The 15,782-nt window shown below is 43.8% G+C and overlaps 1 protein-coding gene across 4 annotated transcripts in view; it reads left to right on the top strand.

The window, feature by feature from the left end:
- PTPRT (protein tyrosine phosphatase receptor type T) overlaps positions 1–15,782 on the top strand; it is a 1,546,842-nt gene that overhangs the window by 1,513,915 nt on the left and 17,145 nt on the right. For all 4 annotated transcript variants that reach the window (XM_085619228.1, XM_085619229.1, XM_085619230.1 and 1 more), the window contains one exon: positions 8,374–8,505. In XM_085619228.1, coding sequence (XP_085475354.1) covers positions 8,374–8,505 — 132 coding nt within the window. The remainder of the gene's footprint in view (positions 1–8,373; positions 8,506–15,782) is intronic.

Raw genomic sequence — 15,782 nt, 5'->3', positions numbered from 1 at the left:
GCATAAATATTTTCCACATGGCCTCTAAGTTAAGTCTGAATGTTTTGTGCCAAGCTCCAAGAGGGTTAAGCAAAGATTAATTTGGGGTTTGCTCTGTTTAACCTTGACATAGATTGTGGTTGCTGCTTGTGTAGGGATTCACCCCTATTAGACCTGGCATCATTGGTGTGGGTTCCCCTGTATTTTTGCCTTTGCCTCCTGTTATTGTGCTGTGTGTTGGACTTTATTTTGCTGGTCTAGTTGCTTTGGGCACTTTCCACTGCTGTTCAGTGCCAAAGTGCAAATGCTCCCTTTGTCAATTGTTGTTATGGATTGATGTTTCCATGATTGGTTTATTTGGTTTGCTGTTAAGTCCCTAGTACAGTGTATCGTGTGTGCCCAGGGCCTATAAAGCAAATGCTGCTAGTAGACTTGCAGAACTAATTGTGACACCTACACTTGCAACAAAGTCTCAGGCCTGCCATCGCGGTGCCTGTGGGCAGTCTAGTACTGCCATGTCGACCTGGCAAGTGCACCACATGCCATGCCCCAAGGTTCCCTTTTTGTCCATGTGAGTCACCCCTAAGGTAGGCCCAGGGTACCCCTGTGGTTAGGGTGCAGTGAATGTGAAAGGTAGGACATGTTCTGATGGGTGTGGCATGTCCTGATAGTGAAATACTGCCAATTACGCTTTTCACTATTGTAAGGGTATCTGTCCCATAGTACAGAATAGGGAGTTTAGTCATAACATTTTATGAGCATTACTGCCCCCAGGAACAAGGTAGGAGAATAACGTTTGATATGCTTGAACTCAGAATGTTAAGATACATCTTTTAGTGAGAGTGATTTTTTCATTCTGGGTTTGAAAATACCACTTTTAGAAAGTAGGTATTTTCTTGCTTAACCATCCAGTGCGCCTTTGTTAGGTTGTGTATTGACTGTCTGACTTTAGAGTGACAGGGGCTGGAAATGTGCATTCTGTTCAGGCAGCCACTTGTGGAGGTAGGTGTGTCTTGCCTTTCCTTGGTCAGTCAGGGATGGGTTGAGTAGAAGTGGGCTGCTTTCAGATGAGGGTGAGGAGATTTCTTTCACACCTAAATGGGCATTGTCTGCCAAGGACAATGTTGTCTCCACCTCCCGTCAGGAAGATGCACTAGAGAGGACAGAACTGGTTTTTGGCTGGGCAAAGAGCTTCTCTGACACAGACAACAAAGGATTTTGAATTATAAAAAGAGGGGTCCAGACCCCAGACTTTTAGATCACTTCTGGGAATCAAGAGAACCCTTTGGCAAGGAGAAGAGCTGTAGAAACGGAGGAGGAATACTGCCCCTGTGCTGTTTGCTGTCTGGGGTTGGCCTGCAGTGGCTACTTTCTGCCAATGAAAGGAGAAGGACTTTTTTGTGTGCGGTGTCCCCTACTTGAGGTAGAGAGCTTGCCTCCTGTTCTGAAGTCTCAGGGACACAAAGACTTCACCACCAGTCTCCCGAAACTTTGTGGCAGGTCTGACCTACTGAGAGGTGCCTGCCAGTGTTCTGGACCTCTGGAGGTTATTTTGGGACTGGAAAACCCAAGAACTGTGAAAGTCGGCGCATCGCCTTTTTCCAACGCATCACAGCATTGCGAGAAGAATTTTCTGATGCATCGCCGCCGCCGAAGAGTCGACGCAGCAGCTGCTCGCGGCTGAAGTGTCTGCCGTGTGACGGACCCTGTGCACCGATCTCCGAGATCACATCACCGATTCTGACGCAGGCCTTTGTCAGAGAAGAACCGACGCATGGAGGGAACGCAGCTAAAGTCATCGCAGCGCATCCTGGGTCTGCATGCATCACATCGTGCCGGATTGTCATGCATCGCATCGAAGCGTCAAGTCTGTCGCATCGTTTGGGAAGGCAGTATGAAACCAACGCATCACCTCCCCATCCAGTAAGAAACCGACACATCACCTTCTCTCTGGTAAGGAACCGACGCGTCACCCCCCTTGCGTAGCAATAAGGAACCAACGCATCACCTCCCCCGGAGCAAGGAATTGACGCATCACCTTCCCTGAGTGTGAAGAACAGACGCATCACCTTCCCTGTGACCCATTTGTCTAGCATTTTGTCAACGCATCCAAGGTACTTTGTGTAAAACTGTTGCATCCAACATTTTCTTGAAACAGAACTGTTTCTACCTTTTAAGAATCATATTTGTAGTACTGGATTTTGGATTTTGTCGTTTTCATCTTGTTTTGGTTTAGATAAAGATTACTTTTTTTCAGAACTGGTGTGGTGTCCATTTGAAGTGTTTTTACTGTATTACTGTGTGTGTTCACATATGCTTTACACACTGCCTCTAAGATAAGCCTGCCAGGCTCGTGCCAAGCTACCAAGAGGGTGAGCAGGGGATATTTTAGAAGTGTATCCCCGTTACCCTAACTAGGAAGAAGGGTCCCTACTTAGACAAAGGTACCTACATCTGCCCCATTTCTAGCAACCCCCCTCAACCAGTTACCCAATTTACAACATTGGTGTTCAACAGTGAGATTAGGACTTGTTCTTATGCAGTGCTATACAATGATTTTGTGTTACACTATAATTCCACAAAAATAATTTGGTACCAATTCAGGTTTTTTAAATTCCCCTTGGTAGGCTCTTTTGCTTATTCCAAATCTACTCCCATTGCTTCCTGCCTGATTGTGACCATACCTGCAGTGATAGAATTTGAGGTGGTCAACCTGGAAAGTTAGACAGTGATTGAGCTGCAATCCCAGAAAGGCACTAAGACGTTTGAGCTTCAGAAAACTCTGAGGGCCTGGACGGAGCTTCATCAGTGGCTGATAGCAACAAAGAATGGGAATGAAGAGGATGATATGGATGAGCAGGAGCAGGGTCTGATACAAACCCTGAGAAACAGCACTCAGGGGAGGGAGATGACTCATCTCCTGGGTTAGAGCTCCCTGCCCGAGCCGGAAACAATGTATTTTCACAGGGCCTGTCCCTAGAGGAGCTAGAGGACAGGAAGCCAGAGAGGGGGTTTCAGTTGCAAATGCCCAAACTCAAGATGGAGGACATACTAGCTTTGGAGTGATTGGCTCATGAAAGAAGTCCCAGAGAGCTGGACCTTAAAGTCAGACAAGCAAAGCTCAGCAACCATGGTGGCAGCATACCCACAGTGTCCGAAGGGGACATGAAAGTTCGCATACCCAAAGATCTGTTGCCCAACTACATGGCAGGGATGACATAGACAAGTGGTTTTCTGCCAATACCTAACATGCACAGGGTTCCAGAAGAGTTTTGGGGAACATCACTCTGGAAACACATGCCTCTTTCAGGAGAGAAACCTTGCTTACACTAGATGTGAGGGACCAGATGAAGCACATCCCACTGAAAATAATCCTTGTCACCAAGTTTGGACTCATCCCAGAAAAGTACTGTATTACGTTCAGGGATAGCCAAATGGTGCAGAACCAGTGTCTTGGGTGTATTTTATTCACTACGCCAGCATGACACTGAATGGTTGAGGGCGGGCAGCAAAGTTGTTAATTTTACTGGGTTGTGCACATGTGCAATGTCTGTTTTACAGAGCTGCACCAGCACCTAATTCATAGTATTCTCACTAACCCCAGGGAGCATGCTAAGGAGGCTGACCTCTGGGTTAGCACCAGAGTGTCCAAAAAAGCATCTGTGGGGATCACCAGAAGTGGGATCAGGGGTCCCACCAGAATATAGATGGGGAGAAAAACTTAAAAATAAAGAGTACTCTAAAGGCCCCCCAAATAATTCCCAAGGGAATCATTGTAACCAGTCTCAACCTGATCAAAAGAAGAAGGATTCTTTGATCACAAAACTGGAATGTTCATCCACCAGTGTACTGAGTGCTCCAAGTCTGGATATTCCAAGAGAGGCGCCAACTGTCCCAAGAGGGCAAAGCCCCCGACCGTTGGGCAAACACATGAGTTGACATGTCTAGCGCTTGGGGAGAAGGTGGCCCCAGTTAGCTTGGGAGGTAGAGCAGAGCTCACCTTATTGTCCCTAGGAGAAAGAGTGATTGTGCCAAAAGCCTATACACCTTCAAATACTTACAAGCATAGCGAGTTGGTCACCATCAATGGGCACAGGATGGAGGCTCTGAGAGACACATGATCCAGTATGACTACTGTGAAATGTCATTTGGTGTCTGCGGAGCAGGTCCTTTCTAATACATTTCACCACGTCATAGTTGAAGACAATTGTGAGAGTCACTAACCAGTGGCTCTGGTTACCTTTGAGTGGGGGAGGGGTATCAGGTTCTCTAGAAGTAGCTGTGAGCCCTACCATTCTGTAGATTGTCTGTTAGGCAATGTCCTAAATCACTCTGTCTGGAAGGAAGTGGAGCTCAGGTCATACCTGGAGATGTTAGGATTGCCTGAATGAATCTCTATGACCATGGCTGTCTAAGAGGGAGATCAAAGAAGCCTGGAAAAATGGACCTGGCAGCTGGTAAAAGAGGTAGGGCATGGGGCATGGGAAACCAGCCCTTGAAGTTCCTTTGGTCCAGGCTGATTGTCCACCTGAGGAAGCAGCACATGAGGACATTTCTGCCAAGTGAGACCTGCCTGAGCTTGAGGATGGCAAGTTGAGGGTGGACCAGCCAGAGATTAATTCTGCAAGGCCCAGTAAGGGTGCCCAAATCTAGAGGTCACAAAGCGGCAAGCTGAGGCCTAGGCAGCAGATGATACGTCAAGAGATCACCTTATCTAGTAAGAGAATGACCAATTAAACAGTGATCTTAAGGTTCTTGGACGTGGGGCAGCCCGTGTGCTGGTGGTCCCTCAGTGTCACAGGACTTTTCTACTGGGTTGGCTCATGAAATACTCTGGTAGGACATCTGGGGAAGGACAAGATGTTTGCCAAGCTTGTCTTCCACTTCTATTGGGTCTGGATGAATACAGCCTCAGACACATTCTGCAGGTGATTTCCCACCTCCCTGGCCAGTGGGAAAACAGGGAAAAAGCTTAAGGGGCATATTATCAAGAACGGCGTTAAAATTACCGCCGCTTTAGCGGCAGCAAACTGCCGCTAAAGCGGTGATAATGGGCTTGATAATATGCCCTTGAGAATTCCAATAGAAGCCCATGTTCTGATGTGAACAAGGGCTTCTATTGGAATTCTCTAGGGCATATTATCAAGCCCATTAACGCCGCTTTAGCAGCAGTTTCCTGCCGCTAAAGCGGCAATAATTTTAACGCTGTTCTTGATAATATGCCCCCAGGGCTCCCCAGACTCACTTGCCTGTCATTGGCACTTCCTTTGGGTGAGTTGTGAAAAACAAAATGCGGGACCGAGGAGTGATACTTCCTCTTGACTGCCACATCTCAGTTTCGATGCAGAATTCTATCTTGATTTCGTCCCACTCAGACTTTTTATATAGATACAAGGTGGGTGGTGCAAGGGGTCAATTGTCCACCCTTCTAATCTCGAAACAGGATAAGATGCAGAGAGGTTATGATCTCCGTATTTAAACATCTGATAGCGGTACATTTTAATCCTACCAGATTTTTTTCGAACTGAGCCACATGCTGCTTTCTAAGTTTTCTTATCAATTCCTCTGAAATCTACTGATACACAGCAACAATTTCTGGACCCTAATTGTCAGGTTTAATTTAAATAAAGCATTAGCTACGCGTATATTTTTGTTTTTGTTTCAAGGAAAGTTTATCAAAACTTCATACTCTGAACTAACCAGGTCAACGCTGATAAATACACTCATACACTTCTATTACATGTCAGGACTGGCATCTAGAAAGCCTGGCCACTCAAAAATGAGGGGTAACTAGTTACTTTTCCATGTCAAATACTATTACTACTCATCAGTTTTCTAGAGATTGCTGAAGCGTGTGCAAGGTGTGCAGAATTTCGACTAGCAACAGTACAAAAGATTTGCGTCTGAATAACAAGCAATATTTAAATGTAATTTCAAATGGATGAGAGATGATCAAGGCAGGTACTTTGATTTCAATCAGAACTGCCTATTTTAAAGGTGCAATATGACTATATTACCACCAGCTAACTTTTCTAACATTTTACAGATGGATACTTGCCACTAACTAGGCTCCTGACTTATGCACTGGTATCTCAAAATTCTTTTGCGGGTAATAAGCCACATTAATGCCCAGTAGAGCTGTTTGTCCTCTTTCCGTGTGCCTTTTTTTTATTCATAAACTTTACTACGCTCCACAGACACTTTCAAACTTCTCTCTGCCTTCTTCAAGACATTCCTGCAGGTGTTCAGCGAAGTGTAATTTAATCAATGTAAATCAACTCGCTCTTGACTTTCTATTATGTATAGAGGAGGTGTTCTAGTAAGTTCTTATCATATTAAAGGAAACCTTATTATAGATTAATGAATTAATGGTACTAGAGGATACATCGATGACTAGGAATTACAATAATGATCAATATTTCATATTTTATCTGACCGCCATGCATGATTAAGGTACAATCAGTCATAAGAGGCTGCCAGATTGTGCCAATTTGCCCTACACAGTCAAGCTAGGACGTGAGTGCCACATACAGGATTGCAATATTTAAAGTCTTGTTTAGGAGGACAGGACTTCAACAGGAAGGAAATTTTTTGTATTTGCCCTTGGCCTTCTGGGAAAGATTGCCACTTCTGGGACAAAATAGCTAAAGGTTCTACCTGCATTTGATCCCTCGATTTTGCTTGCTTACTCTTTCTATGAACACAAAATGGCAATATGTCGTGGAAACAAAAGTCACGGGTCTGTTTACTATGTTCACGACAGACAGATGGGAGGATGCTTGAGAAGAAAGATGCATGGTAAGAGCATCTGATCTTCTCCCTTCTTGTTGGTTTACCCGTTTTTTGCCTCATGGAAACCCATAGAAACGTCCCAATGAAGAGAAGCTCAAAGAAGAGTAGGATCAACTACCTTGCACGTGTATCTGAAAGCCTGAAAAAGATCTCGGGGAGGCTATTCAAAATAAATTATTATCAAAGAAAAACGTTTATTAAAAGAAAAAAACTTATGTAAATGATGCTCCCTCTCCATCACCTCACGGCTATTTACCCAGACCGGTTTCTTCCAATATATGTGTAAGAAACACAGGATTTTCTATATGGAAGGAGGTCCATTGATTTGTACTGATCAGTGGTATTTCATTCAATTATAAATGCCATTGAGTCCGTCTCCTCTTCTGCTTTCCTAGTGAGAGTCTTATGAACTTTTTGTTGTTTCTAAGGAGGTTTGTCGTGTTCATCGATGACGATTGTTGTACAGTATTGATACAGGTTGTCAACAGGAACCTCTGACTTGCTGTACTGAACAGATATGGACAAGGCTTCAAGTGAACTCAAAGGGTGAACATTGACACCTGTCACACTGCAAGATGTCTTCAGCAGAAACTCCAGGGTTAAAAACATGGAAGCTCTTCTACTGTTGTTCCCAATGATGCTATCACCAGAGCAGCACACAGGAAGGCTAAAGGACCTAGAGCATCTGTATCTCACTACTGAGATGGCATAGATGTGTATGCGGAGATAAAAGAACACTTAGGGCGACCAGTCTCATCTTGTTTTGTCAGAATTCTTCAGAGAGCCAGGTCAAAGACTGAATTCTGAACTTCCTTCCAGCCACTATCAGTGACCAATGTAAAAATAGTCAAGGAATGAATTGTAAAGAGTCGGTCTCCTTCCATCACCCGGTATTATATTCTCAGGTAAGAGGCAATGCTGAACATCTTCTCTCTGCCCACATACACTATTTAAATCGCATTATACTCATATGAGCATCCCCTTCACAACACAGGAGTAGACTGAGAAACTTGTACTGTGATCAAAGTTCCAATTCTGGTCTCAATTAAATTCCTCTTAAAATGGACTAGCAGCTATTGGTGATGCTAGCAGACACATCACCCCTCTTGGAGGGTACCCCTCTACAATAAACTAAGTATACCATGGAGATATAAAATGAATTCGCCTCTAACCACTCAAGAGTGCTATCTCGTATAGTGACTATTAATGCATTGGGTATAAAGCGAGCTCAAATTAAACTTTCACAGATGACCTTTCAAGATACAGGTAGTCCCTGGTTGAGGTGGCCTATGTGGCAAAGCAGAGCAAGTGTGTGTTGTACCTAAAGGCTGCACTAATGATTTGTTTTTGAAAAGTATCTTACTCACAGATTTTCCAGGGACTGAAAGGGCATGTAAACCTACTGCCCTTTGGCCCCTGGAGGGAGTCACGCCAGCAGATCAGAGCTGATACGTGTTAATGTGTTGGTGTTTACTGGGTGGTCCTACCGTCTTTGTGTCATTTTTCCATTGTAATTTGATGATTGTGTTAGGTTGGTGTTTCGTTCAGTACTCTCATTCTCTTCCATTACTTTGCTCACAACTCTCTCTCTCTCCCCCATAGAGTCACAAGCAACCGGCTGCATTCCTCCTTACCCAGCACCCTTTGCCGAACACGGCCACGGATTTCTGGAGGCTGGTGTTCGACTACAACTGCTCCTCCGTGGTCATGTTGAATGAAATGGACGCTGCACAGGTAAGTGGACTTATCCACACTGCATGGTTTCTCCACGCTTAAAATGCAATCCGGTTCATGATAGGCCTTATTTTGAGATCGAAGTGACTAGTTCTCAGAAAGGGCTTCGAATGCTTATACGCGATGGATCGCGTATCCGAAGTTACTCTGAATTTCAAGCACAGTCTTTATGATAAGTGCCGATTATTAGTGAAAATGAGGACTTTCAACTGCATTAGGGCCTCTGAGGAATTTAAAGTAGTGTAGCATTTAAGGCAAAAAATATTGCTCTATCGAATAAATATGCTAGTGAAGGCGGTTTACAGCAAAAGTGTAACCAGGGACACATTGAAAATGCAGTCTTCTCTCCAGTCAATCCACGGTTCCTCTCAGTAAGCGGTTGGAGGGGGAAGACAAGACAAGCAATACTATCAAAAATCATGATGGGTAAGAGGACCCTTGAACCTCCATTGGAAACCATTGCAAAATGCCAGAGGTCCAGAGGGTGTCCGGTTAATTTTTATGCAAAAAATGCTTGTTTTGTTGCTAGATGCTCTGGACTGCTGAACCAAGTCAAGGTGAGGAGCGCCAATCACGTGGCCATGTGAGCCTTTCTGCACCACCTTTCTGCATCATCTGCACCACGGTCAGCGACTAGTGGCTAAAATCAAATAGTCAGTAAAAAGGTGCATGTTCAGAGCCTGGCAGCCCACCCCATATCTTTGGAGAATGTGCTTCCAGTCCCTATGAAGGCCACCTTGATCAAAAAGTCTTGGATAAAGGGGTTTCCAGTAAAATTCTCATTGTTACCAGCCTTTTCGATGCCCAAAGTTTTTGTTTTTGTTTTGAAAGGCAGATGTTGACAAAAAAAACATGTAAGAGGGCAGACACTAATACCGATTATTTCAACCCAGAACTCTGTCATTGCACCAGGTTTACAATGAGGCAGAAAATAAAAAAAATATGTTTTTACATAGAGTGACCTTGTTTGAGCTCATATAACACGTCATTACAACAGAACTCATTAGCACTCATTTTATAGACCTAAAAAACCTAAAGGCTGGGTAAACCTTTTCGTGATTTGAACATGTGGTTAGAAGGGTGCTCACAGATCTCAGTGCAAGCTCTAGACACACCAATGTCTGCTGGTTCAAGCCTTCAGACATCGCTTTGCTGTACGTTTGAACATATTTTCACTTACAGTAGGATGCATTTTTTTGGGTGCCGAATATAATTAATTTACTCCTACAAACGTTTTTTTGCCATACCCTTGTTATCCAACCCTCTGCTTTTAATGCTCATAGATTGTTCTCTTTCCTCTTCAAATCCTCTACACTGTTCATTCTAGTGCTCGAATATTGAAACAAATTTGGGCCTCCAGCCTTTGTAAATACGTGTTTTGTCATGATGTTTGTCAAACGTTATTGTCGGGGAATCTGTCAGGCCATCGTCATCCCCCCCAAAAAAACATTGCCAAAAAGCAAAAATCGTTTATGATCTCAAAAAGCACACATTGCCATGGTAGTCCCTCTTACTGAAGGGAACTACTTGGTGTTTGGATGTGCTGTCCTGTGACATCAAGATGGGATTTACACATTTGAACTGTGAAATATTTCACATATGTACAATTATAGGTATACTGGAGGTTAAGAGTTTTAATCAGAATCACACAATTGTTGCGAGCTGACGCCAGGTTTAAAACCCAAGGTCCACTTTGCAAAGTCGGTCACCTTATTGTAGCCATCAGACTAGACTACCTGTGATTGTATCTTGTTTAATCAGTTTGAGACAATATATTCAACTATTTCTATCTCAGGAAAGGAGATATAACAATATCAAGTGCAGCTTAAAACATGGAACATTCAGAATTCTTGGGGCATATTATCAAGGGCCTTATATCCGCTTTAGCGGCACTTTTCACCGCTAAAGTGGAGATAATGCCATCGCCCTATTAACAAGGCAGCGCAAACATGCATTAGCGCATGTTTGCTACCTTTTTAGTAACGCCTCGCTTTGCATCGCTAATGAGATGCAAAGTAGGCGTATCTTCAGGAAAGAACAGGGAAATTGATTGCTAACCGCACATCGCGGTATCAACAAGCCGGCCCAGACAACACGCAGCGATGAAAAAAGCCGCGCTAACCGCTGACATCGCCGAAAACTAACGTCTGGAAATTTTCCGACTTAGCCATGTGCATAATGGGAGGTGGATTGTAAGGTTACATCCACATCTCCTTATTATCAACATTTTACTCTGCGCAATGCTGACTTCGCTGGTTTTCAGGCGATATTGCTTTAAATCGACATATATCGAAGGTTTAACATTGCCTGTTAGCAAATCGTTGTAAATAAGCCACTAACACGGCGATGTGAACCGGCGATATACTGCGATAATGCAAATCGCGCTAAGCGTGATTTGCGATGATTACCGCGGCCCCTTGTTGATATACCCCCTTGTTCGCACCAACTTACGACCTGCAAGTTACAAGGTGAGATCTTGACAGGGCCAAATCAGCACTTCATCCATCTGAGTTCAACTGTTGACCAATCCATATCAACTGGGTAATAGTGGTGCTAGCTCTTTGCAGTGCAGAATAAAGGCAAACTCTCTATAAAATGGAGAATAGGGCACTTGAAAATTTAAAACCGACAGTTGCATAGGTGCAAATTCTTCACTTCGAATTTTATCACATACGTGTGCAGTGCTGTTAGCTTTTGTGATTGTAAACATATAGTGACCCATTTAAAGTTTATCATATTCAGGCACACTCACAAATGTGATGTTTCCCTTTAAAAAAAAAATAGGACGAACCCACTATTTGTGTGCAGTACTGTTTAAAATAGTTAATAGTATCGCCTGTTATTTGCAGCATTTAGAAAGCAATGTCACCCTAAAAACTAGGCCACGATTCCAGAAGAAATCTAATTTACTACGGTCCTTTAACATGATGAGAATATGAAAATATGTGTGCTTGCGGGGCAAGTTTTTATAAAATTGTCTAACCAAAAATGATTAATGGTGTTTGTCGCATGCAGCAATGTCTTGTAAAATGAATGCGCTTATGAGACTGTCATTGTTTAACTACAGACCTTTCGTCCTTTCCTTAATCGACTGAACATGGATGAGTCAGTGTGGCTGAACACCCAGTGATTCGGGGCAAATCACTTAATCCCCCTGTGCCTACAAAAAATGAATACATCCGTCTGTGACTGGTGCTCTTGATGTAAATCCCTCCAATAACACCTTCGGGTTTGCGCTATATAAAAGTGTAAACAAAAAAAACCCCAAGCGAATGATATAGTGTGTAAAAGTAAACAAAGCAGTGGTATGGTGGAACAATTACACTCACTGCTTACACAATCAGGTACCTGCGAAAGAAGTCCAGTAGCCAACAGAATGATACCGCCTGCAAGTGGGCCACACTGGGAAAGTTCAGTAAAGATGCTGCCGCTTCCCACCATCCAACATCACTGCCTGCCAGCAGTCTCAGAGTAATAGCACCCACCACTCATACCTGCCCCGTGCTCATACTCATTGCTGGCCCGCTCTGCTGTGCTGACTCCTCCCTGAGCGGAAGCGTTAGGCGCCCGTAGGGCATGCATTTCCAGCAACAGCACAGACTGAGCACCTCCTACTATTTACGTAGGCGCGCTGGCATTTTCCTTTAGGGCGAAGGCCCAGCCCGGCCATGCACAGTTGAACCCCAGCTCGAACCCATCCCTTCCTGCTTCATTACCATGCAGCCAGCCCTTTTGTGCAAGATGCTAGTCTGTGCTTTTTCCACCCTTCTTGCATGAGTGGCGGGCCACGCCCGTTTTACCCAAGCATCCCAAGCACCCCTGGATGACTGAGTGTACTTTCAGATGTAAAATAGTCGTACATTGATTCTAAAGGCAGCACTTCCTGGAATGCAGAATGAGAGGGAAAACAGTCAACAGCAGGAGGTGAGAGACTAAAACTCCTCTGTGTGGGCCACGGCCCACTCTATGCATATTCAAGAGGATTGGTAACAATACGTCCTGATCACAGGCGGGCTGTCAAGCCTGACCCAAAACACAGTTTACAAATGGTCCATACCTGTTACAAAAGGAGGGAGAAAAGGAAGGGACTCAGTTTTAAAAATATCCTTGTAATACAGCTGATAGACCCCTCATACATTTTCACCAGTGGCGAATGGCCGCATTGAGCCAGAGAAGGTGATTTATATGTATTTAGGATTCTGCGCTGCCGAGAACACTCGCCCGGCCCCAGTATCCGCGCCCTAGCCGCGCTCTGCCGCCTCCCGCTGAGAGGCCGTCCATAACAATTTCCCATAATCACTTTCTGCTTGGTTTCATCTGCCTCACCTCAATTCACAGCTTCACAGCTGGAGTGGCTGGTTTTGCATACTGTGTTTCTTCCGATTGGATTATCTTCATTTTTCCAGCAGTTCTTTTGAGCCTGTCCCACTTTCCACATACTTTATGAATTCTGATTCTAGTAATTTAAATATCCAAGTCGGTTTCTGGATGTAAAAACATGGCAGTTATCATACGCCAGGCAGCGTTCTGTTAATGGATGCAGGCAGCGCTGACTCTCAAGTGGTAAGACACAGAAAGGCCCCTTTCTTGTTCCTATTTGTATTCAATAGGTTGTTCTCCTGTGGATGCCATGATACAGTGGCAGCAGCCAGTGGTGCAAATGGCACCCTTTGCATCAGATGCGGAGCAGTTGATTGTCTGTATGGGTTTAAGGAAGGGAATTAATAAATACGTTACTCTGATCTTGGAGCAGTTCTCTGGAATGACTGCATGGTTCAGTGATTCCACACACACTACCTGACATGATCCTTTCTAGGTTTTGCCCTACCCAAAAGAAATGGATAGGTAGCATGGTTACAAAAACAGCATTGCTTCCATTGGCAGAATAATGCAGTTGTATGTGCATGTTTGGTTGCCATGAGCACGGAGGGTGTACCACCACTTTATCACATGCACATTTTCACATGACAAGAATAATGCAACCACTACATCGACCTACACACTACCTAACAAGGGAAAGTAGAGATGGAGTTAAAAATTGTAAATATTTTCTAACCTTGATGATGTGGTGGATGCAATATTTCTGCAGGTCGATATTATCGACGTTGATGCGTTATCAAGCAAACCGCTTGAAGAGGTCGGGTTAGTGTTGTGCTTACACCCCTTCAGCATCCTGTTCACTCTCCAATGATAAACAATCAAGGCAAAGTGTACATGACAAGCAGCTTTCTCCAGCTAGCACTGAATGGTGGTGCCACATTGGTGGTGATATCAGAGCTGCCATTTGCCTTGCTGTGTCAAGAGTCAAGCTACTTTGGACATGGACACTATCGGCCTCATTCAAACGAGGCCTGCAATACCGGAGCGTCACTTTTGATGACCCTTCGGTAGCGCAGGCCCTCAATCATATCTGTGAGGTGATGCAAAGCCACCCTGTGTGGCTTAGCGCTGCCTTGTCTTACTCTGCATCAAGGATGCATTCTATGGTATTGCAGGGGGTTTTTCCCACTCAACACCCATGGTTTTGACACATTCCCAGATCTGTAAACCTAGTAATGCGTCAAAACAGTGAACCTCAGCAGGGGAGATGTAACAAGGAGAAATAACTTTCTTTCTCCTCGTTTTTCCTCTTTCTACGTGTGCTGCATTCAGCAGCACATACAAATAGAGGAAAACACTTCAGTTGATTGTTTTTGTGCAAAAAGGTTTCCCTTTCAGCACAAAAACAACCGTACCAACAATGCAGACACCCTTGCCTCATGGGGTGCCTGCGATGGCACTAGGCACCAATTTGTGCACCGGTGCAGGCAGAAAGGACAGTAATGTGCCGCATTACGTTGATACGGCACATTCCTGCCCCTTCCTTTTGACACAGGGCAGTGCAGCAAGGAGACTTGTGTCACTGCCCTACGCCAAAAAGTAGTAAATGAGGCCCTACTTTCATACCATGAGTAGCTGCCTCCTGGCTAAGCACATATAAATTAGGCTACATGACCCACTCAGACAACAAAGCAGTGTCAATGTTGTATTTATAACTGCATAGGGAAGCCCAGTGCCCAATCATTGCACTCTTCCTACACCTGCTGCTAGGGCCAATCTCAAATTTTCTTCAAAAAGGTTTCCATCTAAGTCATCACCTTCCACCATTCCATTCTTGCATACCTACCATTTTACCTTACATACCTGCCACTCCCTATACATTCCATTCACCTTACATTCTTATCATTCCAACTCATAAACCTACGATTCAATCTTACATACCTACAACTCAATTGTCACGTCACAAGAAATGTATGACGTTACAACGCATACATTTACAACACATGCCTTTACAACACAGTTTTTAAATCGCAACATCCTTTACAACGCATTCTTTTACATCCCATGCCATTACATTGCATTTTTAGAAACTAACTTTACAACACATTCCATTACATCACATTATACCATTACAACGCATACCATTACAACGCATACCATTACATTGCATTTAAGGAAAGTGTTGGATAGTGTAGGGGTAAAAATTACTATTCTAACTCCAGTGAGTGCAACAGTAGGGTAAGTGTTGGATAGTGTAGGGGTAACAATTACTATTCTAACTCCAGTGAGTGCAACAGTAGGGTAAGTGTCGGATAGTGTAGGGGAGAAAATTACTATTCTAACTCCAGTGAGTGCAACAGTAGGGTAAGTGTCGGATAGTGTAAGGGTACTATGCGTTGTAATGGTATGCATTGTAATGACTTGCGATGTAATGCCTGCACTGTAGTGACATGCGTTGTAATGACATGCGTTGTAGTGACATGCGATGTAATTGCTGCGTTGTAATGACATGCGATGTAAAGGATGTTGCGATGTTATGACTGCGTTGTAAAGGTAGTGCGATTTAATGACTGCATTGTAAAGGTTGTTTCCCCTTCACAAGAGTTAATATTGCCAGATTGCTTTCTAGCGTTCTATAATTTCAATTACATGGGTCTGAAATTTATTGACTTGGCTTTTGTCAATTCGGGAAGTTTTTCTATTGAAAGTTTGACATCTTAATAGAGTTAATAAAGTTGCCAAAGTTTTTAGGAAAATAGCTGATAGAAAGTCTGCAATTATTTGCTAATCAAAAAAATAATCATACACAGCCCATTTTTTTGCTGAAGAATTGTCTTGCAAAACGTATTTTTTTTGGGGGGGGGGGAATTCTGACTAAATACAGGAGATTTCATCCGTTTTTAAAGTTTAACACCTTCGCAGAACTTCGTGGTTAAAATTATAGCTTTACCCACCTC

This window comes from Triturus cristatus, chromosome 7, assembly GCF_964204655.1.
Source record: "Triturus cristatus chromosome 7, aTriCri1.1, whole genome shotgun sequence".
Lineage (NCBI taxonomy): Eukaryota > Metazoa > Chordata > Amphibia > Caudata > Salamandridae > Triturus > Triturus cristatus.
The sequence above is the reverse complement of the archived record's forward strand: the minus strand, read 5'-3'. Positions and strand labels throughout refer to the sequence as shown.